General features: G+C 53.2%; 1 protein-coding gene across 6 annotated transcripts in view; it reads right to left on the bottom strand.

Moving 5' to 3' along the window:
- Window positions 1-6,361: 6,361 nt before the first annotated feature.
- The window catches only part of Lef1 (lymphoid enhancer-binding factor 1), a 98,910-nt gene continuing 86,333 nt past the window's right edge, over window positions 6,362-18,938 (bottom strand). For 3 of the 6 annotated variants that reach the window (XM_005406198.1, XM_005406200.1, XM_005406202.2), the window contains one exon: window positions 6,362-7,564. In XM_005406198.1, coding sequence (XP_005406255.1) covers window positions 7,485-7,564 — 80 coding nt within the window. In that variant the 3' untranslated portion in view covers window positions 6,362-7,484. The remainder of the gene's footprint in view (window positions 7,565-18,938) is intronic. The other 3 variants (XM_005406199.2, XM_005406201.2, XM_005406203.2) reach the window with 1 other exon arrangement.

The following is an 18,938-nucleotide window of genomic DNA, read 5'->3' as shown; positions in this document are numbered from 1 at the left end:
GTCTCGTGACACTGAAAGATGGGTGCAGGGCGGGCGCTGGTGCCTGTGCAGCTGGGGCTGGCACGGAGGAGGATCGCCGCTGGCCCTGCCCTGCCCTGCCCTGCCCTGCCCGATGGTGAGCTTCCTACTAACAAGTCCTGGCGAGGTGGGGCCAGTCCAGTCTGAGGGAGCGTGCATGTGGCAGCTCTGGCTGCCGTGCTCTGCATTGCACACACTGGAACGAGTTTGTGTGTGCGCACAAACACCTGCTTGTAACCCGCTCACCATCTCAACCCGAGAAACTGAGTGCCGGGAATCTGAGGTGTGTCTGTCGCGTTATGGGACTGGTTGCTTGTAAACCAGCGTCGATGCTGAGTGCTAATGTAAAAGATGCTTGAGTAACAGAATCACTGCTCTACTTTCAAAGCTGAAGGAACCCAGTAGTGAGTTTTAAATTGGTCCCCGTATTTCCCGTCACGGGTCTGATGTCTCTAGCAGTTTTTGCTTAGGTACATTTTGAAATGGCAGAAGGAATTTGACCACGGCAAGACAGGCCTGTGACTGACAGTGACCCCTTGTGTATTTAAGGCCAGCAGTTGGGGCTGCTGCAGGGTGAACTGGGGTGCTCAGTGCTTCGGGCTCTGGCGGCGGCTCCTCTTCCTCTGCCTGTGTTGCCTGGAGATGGAGATGGCTTAGCAAACAGAGCCCTGCAGGGCTGTACTCGGCTGGAGCGTTACCCCTGGGCACGAGCTGACCCTGGGGCGTGGGCCTGTCACCCACCCTGCGGCTGCTCAGGTCCTTCTGAGCCCTCAGGAGCACCAGGCAGGGCGAACGGCGGGCGTTTCGAGGAGGGGCTGGAGGTAGGGATGAGCAGCAGGCTGGGTGGCTGAGGCCCCAGGAAAAAGCTTGTTCACTGGGAAGCATTCTCAGGAGTCTCGCACCATACGAGGGGTGATGATACAGTGAACGTTAAAAGTGTTATGAAAACGCATTTATTACAGTGGAAGGCCCTGTCACAGATCCCCCTTGCAGTCCTCCCTCTCCGCTTTGAACATGCTTCTCCATCGTCCTTGGCACTTTCTGAAGCGGCTCTCAAAGTCCTCTTTCCCAGGGTCTTTATGAGGCACGATTAAAAATCTGGTGTCTGTTTCTGCCATCCAATGGAAAGGCACCTCGTAAAAACACACCTTTGCATCCTCACCCACCTTGGTCACCAGATCTGGCTCCATGTGACTTCTGTCTGTCCCCAAAGTCGAAATGGCCATGAAAGGAAACACTTTGAGTGGATTCAAGACGTCAAGGCAGTCAGGACAGCGCAACTAACGACACTCAGGAAAGAGGATCTCAGAGCTGCTGCAGAAAGTGGCAAGGACCCTGAGTGAGTGTGTTTGAAGTGAGGGGAGGATTGTGAGGAGGATTCATGGCCGTGTGTCTTTTACTGCAGTAATTTTTTTCATCGGTCCGTGTTTGCAGTACATAATGACTGCCTTCCTCGCGGGGAGCAGCGTGCTTTCACACCTGGTATGGTAAGAGGAAGCGGTGGTTGAGCAGGAGAAAGTCGGGTTCACCCCATGGGAATGTGTTTCTAAACAATGCTGGGGCACTGTGGGGACCACCCCCACTCCCCATGGGTTATTCGGGAGCAATAGCAGGATTGGCGTAGCTCTGAAACAGATTTGGGCCACACTGGCCTGTTCTCCGCCCCAGCTGAAGCAGTTGTGTGCCGGAGTGCAGGGTGGATGTTGGTCTCCAGCCCCAGTAGGACCTCCGTAGTTGGCACACAGGCAGCAGCAGGGCAGACCTGGAGGAAGCCCATGGCCTCTGCTTGCCTGAGGACAGCAGGCACAGATGGCAGGCTTGGGGACAGGTGTCTCAAACTGAGGTCTCCCCTAAGAATGTCTGGATGACCCAACTCCAGGTCATTTGGGGGTGGGGTGATTGGGAGATACGGTTAATGTTTAAATGAAACGGATTCCGGCCAAGGGGCATGGGGAGAGTTTTGAGGGATTCATGGCAGTAAGTCTTTAATGTTGATAAATTTAAAAAATGTTCAACAATCAGTGTTTTGGTCACATTGTGCATGCTTCTGGCAAGGTTGCCTTCCAGAACCCTTAGGCCCAGCAGTGGAGCTACGAGGAGGGAGGGTGCAGTGTGACCTTTTACCCACTGTGCTGGTGTGCAGCTGGACCCAGGAAGGCTAAGCGCAGAGCCAGTGCACGACCCCAGAGTCCACACAGTGGGTAGAGATTGGGCTTTAATGAGAGCTCCTGTCTGAGAGCAGTGGATTCTGAGATGCGGCACTGTCTCCTTGCTAAGCTAAGGGGGAGGGTATTATAGTTTGTAGTCTAATTTTTCTTCTTCCTGGTGCCTGCCCTCACTAAGGTGTGTGTGTGTGTATATTCATGTGCCTTAGGAGTTGTTCGCTAGGAGAACTTTATGGCATTCCTTTATTAAAATCACAGCTAATCCCGAATGCAGAGAGGCCATGTGAATGCCAGCACATCTTACTGATGTGACTTGCAGTTTATATTTTTGTAGTATTAGGGATGGAAGCCAGCACCTTGCTGAACTACATTTAGGCTTTTTTTGTTTTTTCTTTGAGACAGCGTCTCACTGAGCTGCCTAAGCTGGCCTCAAACTTGGGATCCTCCTTCCTCAGCCCCCTGGAGATGTGGGATGACACACCTGTGCCACACCCAGCATGACTTAGAGTTTACAGCGCCTGCCTCAGTCTCCGCACCCCAGGGTTCCCCATGACACTCGGAGTCCCCATCCCTGCTGGCTGAAGATCTCGTCATCCAGTCTGAGGCACTGCTGTAGCGAGAAGTGGGGTCACGACACTCTCATTCTAAGCAAGTTGGAGTTGCATGGGCCAAGTGTGTCTCACTGAGGGTGAAAGCGCAGGCAAGGGAGATGGCTCTTGAAGCTGGAAAAATGGCACGAGCGTCTAGGACCAGGCACTGAAGGAATAGCAGCCCCAGCTTTGTGAGGCCTGAGGAGGTGGAGCCCACCACCCCTGCCTAATGCTGGCAGGTAGCATCAGACGAGGTGATGTTCAGGGCGCCTCGGGGCTTGGTAGACCCTCACTTTGTGAGGTGATAACAGTGTCCCCAGGGCTGGATGTGGAGGGAAGGCTGTGTTGGAAAATGTTGCCTCTTCAGTTGAGCAGTGAGCACCTAAGCCAGCAGGGGAAGGACCTGTCACAATCACCAGGCCAGTTGATGGGCTCCTATTCCCTCTGGTCACTTCATGCATCTTGCTGATGGGAGAAAATACCATTGCAGGGCCAAATTAACTCATTGGTTCCCTAAACTGCAATTCTGAGACAAGTTATGGATGGAGTAAGGGTCTAGTCAGCTGATCCCCTGACTGGGTAGAGAAACGAGGTGATGCATGATTGTGCCTTCTGCTTGCTTGCCGTGCTCTCATCCCAACTGCAAATAGTGCTCTACCAATTTCTCCCATGTATTTCATGGAGATAAAACCTGCTAATTTAGCTGGCAATGTCTCAGGTATTAGAGATTAAGATAAATATTTAAGGGACATATCAGTGTAGATGACCGCATAACACCCCAACTCTGTCCCTCTTGATTTGAGTCCCAAATGGGTTGTTCGGTCCTGGTTACCAGCTGCTGCTCTGAGCTGAAGAAATATATTTGATGTTCTATAGCTACAGGCAATGCAAAAGCAAGATATTTTCAGAATGGACTGAAAAAGCACATTTTCTAACAAATTACAAAACAAGAGGAAATCTATTCATTAGCCAGTTTCTGTCTGCCAGGGTCTCACCACCCCATGCATTTGTCCCCAAAGTGACAGCTCTGGGGGTTCATTGCAGGGCTTAACCGGAGCTGCAGCTCTGCAACCCCAAACCTGCGCTTTCCCCGAGAGCCTTCTTCTAACATAGGACTTGTGGTGCCCCGAGCACCACCCGGGGGCAAGGAAGCTGCGTGTGTGCCACAAAAGCAGACAGTAAATCTGATGATGAGAAGACACTTTCTGGTGTACAGTGCTTTGAGGAGGGCCTGCGGTGCTCGGTCAAAGCGTATTGGCTCACATCTTTAATATGGGTGGGCTGTGACTCACAACAGTGTTGGTAATAAACATGATTAGCATTTCTTCAATAAAAGGAAGTACATGCCTGGCAAGGGCAAGGTCCTGAGTTTGATTCCTGGTACCTTAATAAATAAATAAAGGGAAATGATTGATTTTCACTTGAGCTTAACTCAGTTATTAATTTCATGTTGTCTAATATGGGAGATGTTCGAACCCTGTGGATTTGAAGTAGCTATACTTGGCATCACACCCTCCCCTGTTACCCCTGAGCGACTCCTGGCTGCAGAGTAAGAGCATGGAAGTTTTTCCGTTACAGAATCTCAGGAGCTTAGAAGAGCAGCTTCAGAATGATAGCCAAGAAAAGCAGTCATCGTTTGTCAGCATCTGTATGACATTTAGAGTCACATCCTTCTGCTAGTGTTAAAATGGGAAGCTGTGGTTTTAGTCTCCATCTCAAAGCAGCTCAAAGACACACGTGTGAGGGTCTCACACTAAGCCCCCAGCTGTCCATGCGTGGGAGAAAACTGCTGCTCACTCGGCTGTGAATTCTAGCAATTCTTAATTTCACAGAAAGCTGTGCTGCTTGTGCTGGGAGCAGTAAGCGAAACACGAGCAGTTGCTGTCAGGTGGGACTGAAGTTTCACAGTGCATGACTCTCATGACTCTTCTTTAAAAGGAAAGCCAGGTACACATCTTGACACTGTTCGCAGCCTTTATTAAAGGTCTCCATATTATTGCAGCCTTTGTGAGTCATAGGAAAATCGATTGTACTTAGGGCAGCTGTAGCCAGCAGCTGAAAGGCCCCTCCCAGCAAAAGGGAGTTGCAGCAGCTGCAGCAATGGGCACCAGGGGGAGCCCTGCACCAGGCCTGGAGAAGGCGCTGCTCCCAGAAAGAAGATGGCCAGGCCTGGTCAGAGACACATGTGGAGTGGCCCGCAGACAGCAGACGCACCGGGGCGCACCCATTCCCCAGCACTGCAGGCTTCGAGAAGGGAGTTGGATGCGATGGCAGAAATGAGCTGTGTGTGCCTATGTGTCACTTGGGAAAAATTATGACACAATTAAGAACTGAATTCGGAGGGAGATGAAGATGGTGGAGGATACAGCTTGGCTCAGAGGGGCCAAACAGTTCATATTTTCACCACTGTTGATTCATTCTTTCCTGCACCATAAAACACAGGCGGGGAGGAGCCATACAAGGGGTGAGTTTTGGCCAATCCATGGGTCTCCAGTTTACGTCCTGCTGGTGCTTCCTTGACAAACAGGTTTTTAATTACTTGCAAGACCCAGACTAGCGCCTCCTCCCCCTGCAAAAGTAACACTTTTGTGTCACCTACACCGTCTTACCGCATTTTCTGGTGAACTCCCCGAAAGATGACGGTGGCAGCTGCAGACTGCTTGATAGACTCAGTTCACGGACATTAAAAAATCTGAGCGAGTTTTCAGATGAAGTTCTGGTTAGGCCCGAATATGAAACCTTTGTAACAAGTAGGTCCTCTGAACATAATACTTTTTCCCCCCGTTCAATTTTAGGACTAAATGAAGAAGAATTGGAGCATTTCCAGAGGGTAGTAATGAAAATGATTAAAGGACTGATGATGAAAGGTTCAAGGAATTGGGATTACTTAGCCTGGAGACGAGAATTTGAGGGGTGATTTAATGGCAGTCTTCAAGTACAGTATGTGGAGGGTTGTTACAAGAATGGTAGCCAGCTGTTCCCCAGCTGTGCTGTGGGGTGAGCGAGAAACCATTCCAGTGAGGGATGAGAGACCGGTGGTATCAGTGCTTCTCAGCATAGCTTGTGGGACGGAAAACTATCGTGGAAGACATGAAATACCAGTGTTTGAAAGTGTAGTTCTTGCTAAATCACACCCCAGCTCACACACAGCAAACCCTTATGGTAAAATGACTGGATATAGACACAAGAGGGCAGCGCGGTAACGCTGGGGAGATGGTGGGTGCGAAGACCTTCCTGTGCCTCAGACCTAGGATCGGGAGAGCCATCGAGCCACAGCAGGGAGGGGCTGTGTCCCTGCCACCAGCACAGGGACGCTGGGGAGGACTGGCTGCCAGCTGCACTGGTAACTGCTCTGACCCCATGTCCTGACTACACTGGGTGGAGGCGGCCCCGGCCATGCAGTGCCCTCCTGGACCGCGGGCCGCAGAGACAGGGAGGTGCCTTCACCACAGGCATTGGCTGTCCCAAGGCAGCTGGGCCACGCCCCGCCAGCATGGGTCCCACTTGCCCCCATCGGTTCCAGGTTGGCCCTGGATTTGTGCTTAGCAACTCTAGAGCATCAGGAACTTGACTCTTAATAAAGGGACATTTCTTTTTAAAAATGTTTTATTACAAAGCTTCTCTTAAAAAATGCTCAGCACGTTAACTCAAACTGGAATGACAAAGGTTAGATGACAGTTTGGAGCAAAGGCTGTGCCTTGCTATTTAAAAAAAAAAATGGGTACATCAATGCTCATTTTAACAACTGGCATAAAATCCCACTAATTGCCTAGTAAAACAGATACAAATACAGGACATTTAAAGTAATAACAATTCAAGTGCTGGGCTTTTTACAATAAGGGGGTGAAAAAGAACGAAATGGAAAGTCACTGCAAACCAGTCTGAAGTGTGTGTCAAGGTTACCATTTCGAAAAGGGGAAAAAAATCAAGAAAAACTAAGTGAAACAGGAGTGCGAATTGTTGCCCACAGAGTGGTCTTCGCTGTCGTGTTTACGTAGCTCTATCGGACACCTCACAAGGACAGAGAGGCCACTATTTGTGACAGGCAATTCACAGAGAAGCCACTTATGGGATGAGATCTCTCAGAAAGAGAAGGCTTCTTTTCATTTGTTTTTATTTCCAAGTTTTCCCGACCTTTGAATTTTATTTAAAAGCTCATAGCTAGCAAAATATACAAGAAATCAGAAAGTGTAAATTGTTTGAAGAATTCAAGTTTAAAAAAAAACAGAAGCAAACATAAGATTGATCCAAGTTTTGCACTGTTAAATAAAAGCATTAGGAGAAAGGAAGGAAAAACGAAGACAAACGGAGAGGAGTCGCTCCCACAAATTCCTCCGCTGGGGTGTGACCGTCGGATTGATGGACGGATGGACATGCTGGCTGCTGGCTCCAGTTGCGTGGCAGGCAAAGGCAGCCGAGGTTCTGTCCTTGCCTGGGGACAGTGCAGGCACAGGTGCTCCGGAAGCGCACGCAGAGACAGGGAGGAAGCTTCCGGCGACTGGGGCCTGCTGGCATTCTCGTGTGCTTTGTAACTTCCTTTTAAAAAAACAACCATTTTGATGCTTTCTTCTGGGACATGGCTGCTGCAGTAGACAAAGGGGGTGGCAGTGATTGTCTCCGTGGAGCTGCGTCTTAAGCAGGGACCTTGGGGCAGGCTGGTGTCTCTGCTCCTTGGGGTCACCTGGGGAAGCCATGGAGACAGTCTGGGTTTTCAACAAGCTTCCATCTCCAGCAGAGGTCCTGGGGTCGCTGCCTTGGCTTTGCACGTTGGGAATGAGCTGCGTTTGCCACCTCAAGAAGAACAAAGGAGAGACTATTAGCACGGGTCTGCCCGGGGCCTTTCCAAGACTGACTTCCCTTGCACGCACAGTGCGCACCTTCAGACTTAGGCATTGCATGAACCATTTATCGATCTGATGATGGCTAGAATGGACTGCGCTGTGGTGGCCCTGTCGCCTTCAGCACATGCCACAGTTGTCGTGAGCATAAGGGTCAGCAACGCTTGGCTCCACGCATGTGCACGTGCAGCGTTGTGACATGACGCATACTTACAGTGGCGGGTCATGGTCAAAAAAAACCAAGCATGCTTGAAAAACAGCTGCAGGAGCTGGGCACAAGCAGCAGCTGGATCAGGCAAAGGGCCGTCATTCTGAGGTGTTTGGTGGCTCTGGTCCACTGTGGGGAGCCAGGGCACGGCTCTACAGTACAGTAAACCCTGCGAAGTTCCCCAGCACATCGCTGCCTGTCACAGTGACCACCGCCTCGCACGGGGACCGCAGCCCAGCAGACGTTTCCGTCCCTCCCTGCTCACACCCCAAGGTAGGAAGCCTGGCCCTTTCATGGAAGGACTTCAGGTCCTCAGGTTTTCTTTTTCCTAAAACAAGATGACGCTGGGAGGAACCCTCAGCAAGTACTTTAAAGTGACTGTTGTTACATACCGGGGGTGGGAATGATTTTCACACGAACCCCAAATCCCAAAGGCTTTAACTGTCTGAGATTTAAGAAAAATGACTAAAAGTGAAACGTAACATCCTCAACAAGAGGTCCTGAAAATAAGGAAAAGAAAGGACGTTTGGAAAAGACAAGATGAAGGTGCTGTCCTTCCCACGCGGCGCCCGCGCAGCCTCCCTCGGCTTCTGGATCTGGTACTGGGGAGTCCTTGTCCCAAGCACAGGTTTCCTTTTAAAAACGAATTCTGAGTCACTGTGGGCTGCTTTATGCTTTCATCAGAACGAGTGGAAAGAGGAATTAGAGGAGAAATCACATAATGAACATGCGACTCTGGATGGTGAGTTCCAGTCTACAAAGCGCTTCCCACAGGGGGCATTGAGCTATGTCCCCTCCCGATGGCCGCAGTGCTGTGTTGTTACCGGGATTCCTACCAAGGCTGGCACCGAGATCGGGGTGTAGAACTGTTAATACACCTGAGTGGCTCCTGAAACCCAGAGCTGAAGGATGGGATTCGGAGGCCTCGGGCACAGCTTGCCGCAAAAGAGGCCCTCAGGGCGGTTTCAGTTCCTGTCCTTCGAAACTGACCTGGCCCTGTGGAACAAGAGAACACTACAGACTTGTGACTTCAACAGAAGAAGAACAGGGACAGCAGAGCCTCACACAGGAGCCCTGCAGGCCCATGCAGGACCTTGCTTCTCCATGGACAGAGGAACAGCACGTGAGGTCTGGGCTGATGCAGGCTCCAGACTTCCAAAGGCCAGGTCCAGGCCTTCCTGGGGAGCTTTTCCTCTCCGGGTGACATAAAATCCTCAGCTTCCTAGTGAAGAATGACCTCAAGGCCTGGACAGGCTGCTGCGACTCAGAGCTGACAGGCCACTGGCCACCAGGAGCGTCTCTGGGGAGGGCAACAGCCAGTTCCTCCATCCTGCCCCGGGGAGCAGCTTTGCAGCCCTGCTGTGACCCCTCTCTGAAGCAGAACCCGGCACTCTGGCCCACAGCACTCTGCATGAGCCCGCTGGTCTCCCTCGCCCTTGCTGTCCTCCCCTCCTCAGACTGGGCACAAGCCGTGGCACGCTTATCAGTGAGCCGGCCCCTCACCTCAAGGACAGGAGGTGACAGCCTGCACTGTCTGCATGGCCTACAGATCCATTCCTGCCCACAGTCTTGAAGTTTTGTAGCCGTGATTGTGTCACTGTCCCCTAGTGTCATCCGCCAAGTTTTCCAGACGAGCTGGCTGCGGAGGCCACTGCACGGCTGCCTCGCACAGCCACTCACTCCTTCCCACAGCCTTCCTGTGAGCAAGCCAGGTCTCCGGGAAGCGGCAAGAATCCCCTCGCTGTCTGATAAGGCCGCCTCCCTGCTGCTGTTAACAACAGGCGGGTGGTGTGATCGAAACTGCGGTGAATGCTGAACGTTATTACAGTAAAGAACGTGCCACTGATCCCTCTCAGAGTCCTCTTCCTCTCTCTGAACACACTTATCCCATCATTCTTGCCCCTCTCTAAAGCAGCTCTGGAGTCTTCCCTCTGTCCGGAGATCTTTTCACTGCTGCTTCAATGTCCTGAGTGGATTCAAAACCTTTACCTTTCCTGGTCATCTTGACTTTGGGGAGGAGCCGGAAGTCACACGGTGCCAGATCCGGTGACTAGGTGGATGAGGGCACAGCGTCAAGTTTCTGTGAGCCTGCTCTTCCGGTGGACGGCACTGGACAGCAGCATTCGCTGTCAGTTTGATCACATCTTATAAAAACGCAAAAGTGGGCTCCAGAGCGGCTTCAGAAGTGGCAGGAGTAATAGGGTGAATGTGCTTGAATCAAGGGGGAGAGTTTTGAGGGGAGTGCCGGCAATGTGTCTCACTACAACACATGTTTAAAACTTAAACATTCACCACCCCGCCCTGCACAGGTGGCCAGGGTGAACGCACGCTCACTTCCAAATGCGAGAGACAGGGGCTGCCGCCTCGGCACTTTTTTTATTTTCAAGCAACCACAGGCACGAGGCCCTGGCACAGAGAAGTCCCACGTGTGAGGCTGCAGGGGTGGGGGCTGGGGGCCGCAGTGACACGGGGCAGGCGGGGTCGCTGGCAGGGCCCAGCCACCAGCGGGACCGCAATCACAGCACCAATTACAGCTCTGCTGGCTGCATCAGAAGAGTGACAGCCCTGCTTTGCAGATGTTAAGGGGCGCCGGTTACAGATGTCGAGGCGGGACTCCCTCTGCCAGAGGCCACCTCGAGGCCATTAGAGCTGTGGATAGAGGGCAGCACAGGCCCCCGGCAGCACCCAGTGGAGTGCTGATTCTCCTGGCGTGAGCCTCAGTTCCTGGTGAATCGTCCCACTACGTAAGCAGAAAACGCAACCAGGGCGTCATGACGCTGGGAGGCGAACAGTGCCACCTGAGTAGCTCTAGGACCTGGTGCCAAAGTGGCAAAGAGAAGGGGTTCCGTCCATGGAGCAGAGGCTGCCAGGCTCTCCTTGGCAGGAGGGACTGAGGGGCCAGCAGGCAGGGAAGTGAGGAAGAGGACATAGGTCAGGACAGGAGGATCCATGCTGGCACAGGGGCACATGCCAGTATCCTCTCGATGGGCAGGGACACGTGAGCTGGGAGAAAGGGCTCCAGGTGCTGTGTGGGCAGCGGGAGGAGCCTGCAGTGCCTGTAGCTGGGACCCAACCTCCAGGAGGGAATGTGACTAGGTCTGTGAGGGATGCCAGATGGCTCCAGGGCAGCTTATGCCACCATGGCCACCGGGCCCCACCCCGACACCGACAAAAGCCTGTCATTTGCCTTGGGCAGCGCAGCTTCTGGAGCAAGAGGCAGGCAACAGTGGAATGGACTGGTCTTACTGTCCTCAGCGAGGAGACTGAGGCCTGTCAGGGAGTGATCAGCCTAGGTGACCCCTCGAGGGCAGCACTGGCCTGTCTCTAGCATGCTGATGGGATGGCCACAGCAAGAGGCCTCGAGTGTAAGGCATTGTGGAGGAAAAGGTGAGGAAAACAGCATCCCGAGCCCTGATCCAACCTCGCACAAACAAATTCCTGTGGTCACCGGGTAGCACTGCATGTGCTGCCATTTGCAGACCAGGAAATCATTGCCCAGAGAGGCTGAGCCCTCAGCTAAGATCACCCAGCCAGCAGGAGGCAGAGTTTGCGTCTGAGCGCTAAACACACTTGCCCCTGAGCCAGAGCCGAAGCCTGCTCACTTCCTCCACGTCTGTCCTTTGTTCCCTCCATCAGGAGACAGCAGCTCTTACCTGGGGGAGTGGGTGGCATCCAGCACCACGGCCACTCCCTGACACCAAGCTCTGAAAGCAGGACGATAAGCAGCCAAATGAACCCTAATCCAGAACTTAACCCTCTCAGATTCAGATGACAGCCTACAAAAGCCCGCTGCAGCTCTGTCTGCTACGTGACCAGCAGAAAGGGCAGTGCGCTCAGTTCCGCTTCTGCTGCTGAACTGTTCCTCAGTCCTTGGTGCAGGACCAGGGAGCCCCTACCCGCAGAGCTCAGCTCCCTGCAGCCAGAGGAGGCAGGACAGGGCCAAGGCCGTCCCTGGGTTGTTAGACCAGGGCGTGGCCAGCTGGCTCTGTGCAGCTGGTTCAGTGACTCACAGTGACCCAGCCAACCAGATGCTGACAATGTCAAGATGGCTCCACAGGCCAGGGGTGGCCGTAGCCGACTCCCATGACATGCCAGCCCCTATCTGCAGCTGTGCCCTGGGGACAGATGTCCCATGTGCAGGTGTGCAGACGCAGACCTCCCCAGTGCAGGAGACAAGTACCCGGCACGGAAGAGCTCAGCCAAAGCCTGATTTCTGCAAAGCCTAGTGCCTCCTGGGGACGATGACAAGCTGGGCGGGTCACCACCATAGCCTCTGTCCACTCCCCTGCTCTCTCCGCAGCTCTCCCAGGGAAAGGTGCAAACTCCACCTTCTAACCCAGGCACAGGACTGCGGCACACAATGCCTTTCCGCTTTCTCCTCCTCTCCAAGCTCATTCCGTGGTTACATCTGCATTGTGCGTCTGGCCTAAGGTTAGGCTCACGTAGTGTAGGGAGGTGACACCTCAGGTCGTGGCCTGGGTACAGGCCTGGGTGAGGCTGGTACCCTGTGGATTATCTTGGACCAGTTCTTAGAACACCCCAAGTGTCCTCATCTGTGGAGGGGACAATAGACCGCTGTCCCTCACTGAGTGTGTGGAGGGTGAGAAGGGAACATGGGTCCCACTGCTATGGGGAGGGGCTTGGGGCTAAAAAGGGGGCTATGACTCAGCCTGCTGGGAGGTCACACAGGAGGAGGGAACCAGGGCGTCACATACAGGCCCCGAATGTCTGCGCCACTGCTGCCATTCTAACATCACATGGCCCCTGGTCAGCAGGGCAAGGGGCACTCACACTACTTACAGAGAGCTCTGCAAAATAATTAGAACAGTCCTTCGGAAACTGCCCCGAAAAGCACAACAACTGAGAAAACGAGCCCAGAGAGGGCAGGGGGAAGTCACTGAGAATGTGACTAAATTGTTCACACAAGAACAATTTAGAGACTCAGGCGAGGGATGTATAGAAACCTAAGCAAAAAAGTGAGCCTCACTGTCCACGGCAAACACTTCCACTCCTTCTGGCTGTGTCACAGGGTGAAGCAGAGTCTGGTCAGGGTCCCGGCAGGTCACCTCCTCCCTCACTGGGTCCTGGTGACCCGCAGCTCGGGCGATAGGGAGCGCAGGGGAGGGAGAGGAAGCTAACTGCATCCAAGCGCCACGGTGACATCAGGGGTGCCCATGAAAAGAGCACATCCCCCTCCTCACCGTGAACTCGCGCAGGATTCAATAAACTCCACTTTCTGGGCCTAGATGCGCACAGCACATTGGCAGGGAAACAGCCCCGGAAAGCAATGGAAGACACAGAAAAATGATGAAAAGCACTTTTGAAAAATTCTGCACTGTTCCCCGAAACCACCTGAAATAGTAGCAAACCGCCCTCCTTCCACCAGCGCCCACTGTACGTACGGCACGGGCACCATCCAATGACACATACTCCGTTCCCATGCACTACTGATGCTAAGAATCACACCCAAAGCAGTTTTAAAAGCCCCGCGTTTGACAGGTTAGTAGGTAAACTTCCCACTTTGTGGGAAACTCCACTGTCCAGAGGACTCATTCACAGTCCAAGCTGGGCAGTGAGAAAAACATTCTATCAAACACAGTTTGTCTGCAACAATTCTTTTTTATTCTATGAGCTGTTTCAGCACATTGATCTGAGCTGGATTTCAGAGGTTTGTGATCAATACGAAATGTTGTTCATCTCAAGGCCTGAACGACCTTCCCACCGCCCCTCTCCTGTTACTCAGCTAGCAGTACCTGATCGGTTTTTCTAGTTCAGGATCCCTTAGTTCTGCATCCCAAGGCAATTCAGATCCAACTTAATCATTAAGGAGAGAAGAAGAGGATCGATGGAGAGATTTTTAGAAACAGACACTTTTAGAAACTTGAGCCTCTTCCAACATCTCCATTGCTACCAGTGGCATAGGTTAAATCACCCATCTGTGACTGTGAAGGACCCCACTGTCCTCTCACCAGTGGGACGCCAAACTAGGCCAGGCCAGGCCACCCAGCGTCCCTGCTGTGGCACTTGAAAGGCTCATCCTGTCCTGGGGACACAGAGAGCAGCCACACCCTTGCGGGAGCTCTGGACACGTGGCTGGAGACCTGTAGAGGTCAGCTGTGTGCAGCATGAAGCAGGACGTGGTTTGGGGTGGGCGGAAGCAGGGCCAGGGAGGTGTCTGGACAGCTTCCCAGGGCCTCTTCCGGCTGCCCGCACCCAGCCCTGCTATTGTCTCCGGGCTTCACAAGATGCTCCCGTGTCCTTAAAATAAACCAGTCTCCCTGGTGAGCAGGGGCTGCCTCTGTCTGCAACCCTTGGTACCACAGTGGGGGGGGATACTGGGACCGGCAGCTGTCATGGGTAATGAAGCCGGGCTTTTACACTCAGCTGTAGCCCCAGCCTTTCTGTTTTTGAAACAAGGTTACTTCACTACATCGCCCAGGCTGGACTCAAACTCAGTCCTCCTGCCTCAGCCTCCCAAAAGGACAGGCTAGCTCGGGCTGATGGACACTGTCCCACTTCCACTGTGGCAGATGTCATTGGCTCTCCCCACCCTGACAGTCACCACCTGAACTCAGGGACAGGGCTCCAATGGGGACATCCTGTAGGCATCACCAAAAGAGTTCACAGAAATAGGATGCCGCTTCCTGGCCGTAACACCCTACTTTGTACTCTGAGACCTGGGACCACCCTTTAGATTTCTCTAACTTCCTTTTCAGTTTATCATTTCTTAAAAGCCTACGTTTGTCTTCTAACTAAGCGACCTTGTTGGCGCCCGATGTGGGTGACTACATCTGTCCTCAGGAGGCAGCTCCGGAGCCACGGTCAGGGAAAAGCACTGGCCCGGCCAGACAAGACTCAGAACTCAGAGGCCGTAAACACTTTTCTCCTGATCACACAGATACGGAGCACCCCAAACTCCAGGACAGGGCTGCGTGTGTGGCGGGCACCAGCAAACCCCAGGAGTGTGATCTTGTTGCCACCCCCAATATTTCTATCCCCGCTCTGCCTCTGCGGTGGCCAGGAGCCCTAGTTCCCAAACGGTGACTCCTCCTCCGTCCCTCTAACACACCATCCAACACTATCATCAAGCGGAAGCCAGAAACAGGTTTTTAAACACTGTAAATCCAGGCACCGCACAATTAACTGCTGTATTCCACACTGTGCTTAGCAATTACCTCGCCCACACAGCTTACAGCCCGGGGCAGCAGAGGCGAAGTTTTCACTTGGATAAAAAATACAGTTTAATTCATTTAGTTAGCAAGTCTCTAAGATAGAGGCCAAGCCAAAGCTGAAAACAGTGAGTGGGTGTCTGTCTGTCTGTCTGTTGTACCTACATGTGTTTCAACCACAGTTTCTCCAGCTTCTGAAATTTGTAGCTTGTTTCTACTGTTAAACTTGCTCTTTGATAGTTTATAACCAAAAGTAACACATGAAAGTATCAAAATATCTTTCCCATCTATATAATTTTGAGATGGTAGACTTTTGTGTATTTTGCTCAGGTGTTAACAACCTGATTTAAGAAGTTGGTTTTCAAGAAGTAAACTCAAGAGTGATCTTTTTTCCTGATGTCACACAGCTTCTTGTTCTTGGCTGAATTTCTTCTGTAGCTTGATTAAGTCAGGAAGAAAGGGAACTTAGGACGTATGACAGTCTCTGACCTTTGACAAACTCCTGTGACGTCACAAGCTCCAGAGCGAGCACAAAAAAGAACTCGCTCACTATGCTAAGCCCAAGAATTTCTCAGCGACAGGCCATGTGCACCTCCTCCAGGAAGCCCGCTTTGATCTCCCTGACTCACACGCCTGTTCTCTTATTTTTACTAAAAGTGCCACACTGGATGCAACTCAGCCGCAGCACAGAGCACATGGTTCTGTAACTTCCCACACAGGAGTCTGCATCTGCTGGGACTGGAAGCTCCTGTGGGCGGGGATGGCACCCATCGAGCAAGGACTGCCTCTCCAGTGCAGTTCCTGACTTGCAGGGGAAGCCTCGCTCGGCTGTTTGAGAATGAATAAACGAACGATTGGTGTCTACAACAGCCCTTCCAGAGGACTCATTCCCTGGGGCCGTGGGCTCCTAGCACTCCCACAAATCCAGGTCAGCCCACAGTTCTGAAAGGAGGACCCTGCTTGCTGGGCCTGCCTCCAGCCCAGGCAGTGATCTTATGGACCTGGTTCCAATTATCCTCTACACCGCAGACCAGGGTGACAGTAACCCCTCAGATGCACAAGAGTAGAAGACAGGCCTGCCCGGGGAACAGAAGCGGCCTTTCCCAATGGTAACAGGAAACGGAAGCACTGGAGCCACCAGGATCCCAGGGTCCAGGGGGCCGTCAGCAATTGAGTTGCCTGGGCTCGGAGGTCTCTCGTTTAAGAGGAATTTTTCTCTAGGGACACAAAGTAAGTTCCACTGTGTGCATGAGAGGAATAAACTTTGCTCTCCGCAAAGCACTCTTCTGGTGGAGTCCTGGCTTCCTCCTCATCTGGCGCTGGGCTCTGATGGCTTCACCTTGGTCCTCCCCTGCACCTGCAGAGACATCTCATGAGGTCTCACCTGCCACCCTTCAGTTCTCCTGTCCTCAGCTGCTCCTGAGGCCAGCTTGGCTCTAGGGTGACTGCTGTGGGCAAACAGCCACAGTAGCCAGGAAGGGAAAGCGTCACCAGGCCCAGGCCACACAGGCGCTTCTCAGCAACACGGATCCATCAGCCATCATGGAGCTCTGAATCCCCGGATCTGTGTGGGGATCAGGGGGCGGGGCTCGGGAGCAGCCGGGGGTCTCAGCACCCTCGTACCTGAGGAACCCTGAGTCCAGAGGCTTTGAGGAATCCAGAAGCTCCCCACCAGCTGCAGTTCACACGTGGCCCACCTGAGACCCTGTGTCCCGTTCCCTATGTGTTCTTTCTGTTCTCATCTCCTCGGATGTGCAGTCCTGGGGGCTGAACCAGGGCCTTCGCCCTGAGCTGGATTCTTAGCCCTTTTCATTTTTTCTTTCGAGATAGCGTCTCACCAGGTTGCCTGGATTCTCCCCCTGATGCAGTGCTAGTCCCGTCTTTCCTCTCTTCGCCATGCTTGGTTCCAGAACAGAGGACACTTCCACTCTTCCGTGACAACCACGATCTTCCAAGGGCCGCCTCTCGCCCTCCCAGTGTCAGGCACCCTCCGAGCCACTCTCTGCTTCCTCTGCTGATGTCTCCTGAGCACACTTTGTGGTGGCGCAGTGAGTGACAGTAGGGCCCATCTTCACCTGAATGACACCTGACCAGGAGGCCATGGCCCCCAGCTCCACTTCTCAGCACCGGAGGCAGAGCTGGCCAGGGAGGGACAGCGCATTCTCCCTCCTCGCTCCTGAGATCTCGGGACGTGGATGTGGGCTCCTCTCTGCTCCAGGTTCTCTGCAGGGACCACCAGTCCTGCCGCCCATGACAGGATGCTGCGGGGACAGAGACTGAGAGGGCCACAGGGGAGGGAGAAGGGGGACAGGGACGCCCGAGATGCTGACAAAGTGAAACCGGAAACCAGGGTTGCAAGTGGGGCTCCCCGAACACTGGGGGGATTTTCTCACACAGGGTGAAGAGGACACCTTCACCTTCAGAAAAGGTACGTGACAAAAAGGAATGGCAATAGCTAGGACTCATAAAAAAAAGAAGATGCGTGATACATTTTTGGGTACAAGTCAGCTCAGCTTCAGCTTTTACATCAAGATCAGTAATGTTCATCAGGAAGAACAGTGACCTTGGAACAAGACTCTCAAGTACTGAAGTACACTTTTCCATAATTTTCTTTCGTATGTTTTTGAGACAGAGTCTTGCTAGCTATGTAATTCAGGCCAACCCTGAACTTACTATGGAGCCCAGGCTGGCCTCCAGTTCATGGTGATCCTCCTGCCTCAGCATCCCCAGTGCTGAGATTATAGGTGTGTGCCACCACATCTGGCTTTTTTATCATTCTTGTGACAAACAGTTGGCTAAGGATGTTACAGTGCCCGCTTCGGGGAGCCTTCCACGCAGAAGTAGGGTGTGGAGAGGGCTGCAGCACCCAGGGGCAGGACCAGGTGCAGGGATGGCGTTCTGCAGCATCCTCTGCGATGTTACTTGGTCTGTGCCGACGGGTCCTCTGGAGGAAGGGCTGGTCTTCCTCCCGGAAAGAAGCCCCAGGCCACATCAGGAGCGACTGGCAGCGTCCTTAGATTAGATTCATTCTGAAGAGTTGTGATCTCAGAAAACCTGCAGATCTGTGATCTGACTAACGTGGGGAGGTGGAACGAGATCGAGGGGCTCCACGAGCAGAGGGCCCCGGGATCAGGGCGCAGGGGCAGGAAAAGCACATGTGCCACAGACCTGGCACACGTCAGCCATCGACAGCCAGACAGAGAGGTGACGGCCATGCCCATGTCACAGATGCAGAAAGCTAAGGTCAAAGAGCTGAAGGTGACGCCCCACGATGTGAAATTTGATACCAAAACCCGCCGGAAGATTTCCATGGGGAAAAGTGCTTGACATTTCAGCACCAAGTGGAGCTGTAAGAGCTCAGCAGGCAAAGCCACCTTGTCAGTCAGGAACCAAGTGTCCCGCAGGCTGATGTCCTCCTGAGAAACGCCGCATACACCCGTCTGCCCCTCAGGACGGAACCAGGCGTCTGAGTGCGGGAACTGTGGGGGCTTCGCCCTCTGTCTCTTCGGGACCTGCTGGTCACTCTGTCAGTTCAGAGCACACTTCTTCCCACGGTGAGGAGAGGGCAGGAGTGCCTGAGGGTGACCACGAGTGTGGGGACAGGAGAGTCACACTGAGGCTTTCGGGGATGCACAGTGCTGATGGTTTTAAGCAGGGAAGTGGCGCGATTGGTTTGTGCTTTAGAAAATTCCCCTGGGAGCGAGAGGTGCACAGAAGGCAGGACAGGGCCCTGGAGGCCACGACAACGGTCCAGAGGACAGTGTGAGCATGGAACGGACGGGGCCGGGGCAGCGGTCAGCAGGAGGGCTAAGGCCAGCAGGACCTGGTGACTGACCAGATGCCAGAGGGATGGGAGGAAGAAAGGCTCCCGGACACTCGGACGCCGCTAGGGCTACACGTAGAGACTAGGCCCCCAAGCACACAGCCCAACTCCCCCGCCAAGTCAGCAG

Source organism: Chinchilla lanigera, unplaced genomic scaffold (assembly GCF_000276665.1).
Source record: "Chinchilla lanigera isolate Chin_1 unplaced genomic scaffold, ChiLan1.0 scaffold00095, whole genome shotgun sequence".
NCBI classification, from domain to species: Eukaryota; Metazoa; Chordata; class Mammalia; order Rodentia; family Chinchillidae; genus Chinchilla; species Chinchilla lanigera.
The sequence above is the reverse complement of the archived record's forward strand: the minus strand, read 5'-3'. Positions and strand labels throughout refer to the sequence as shown.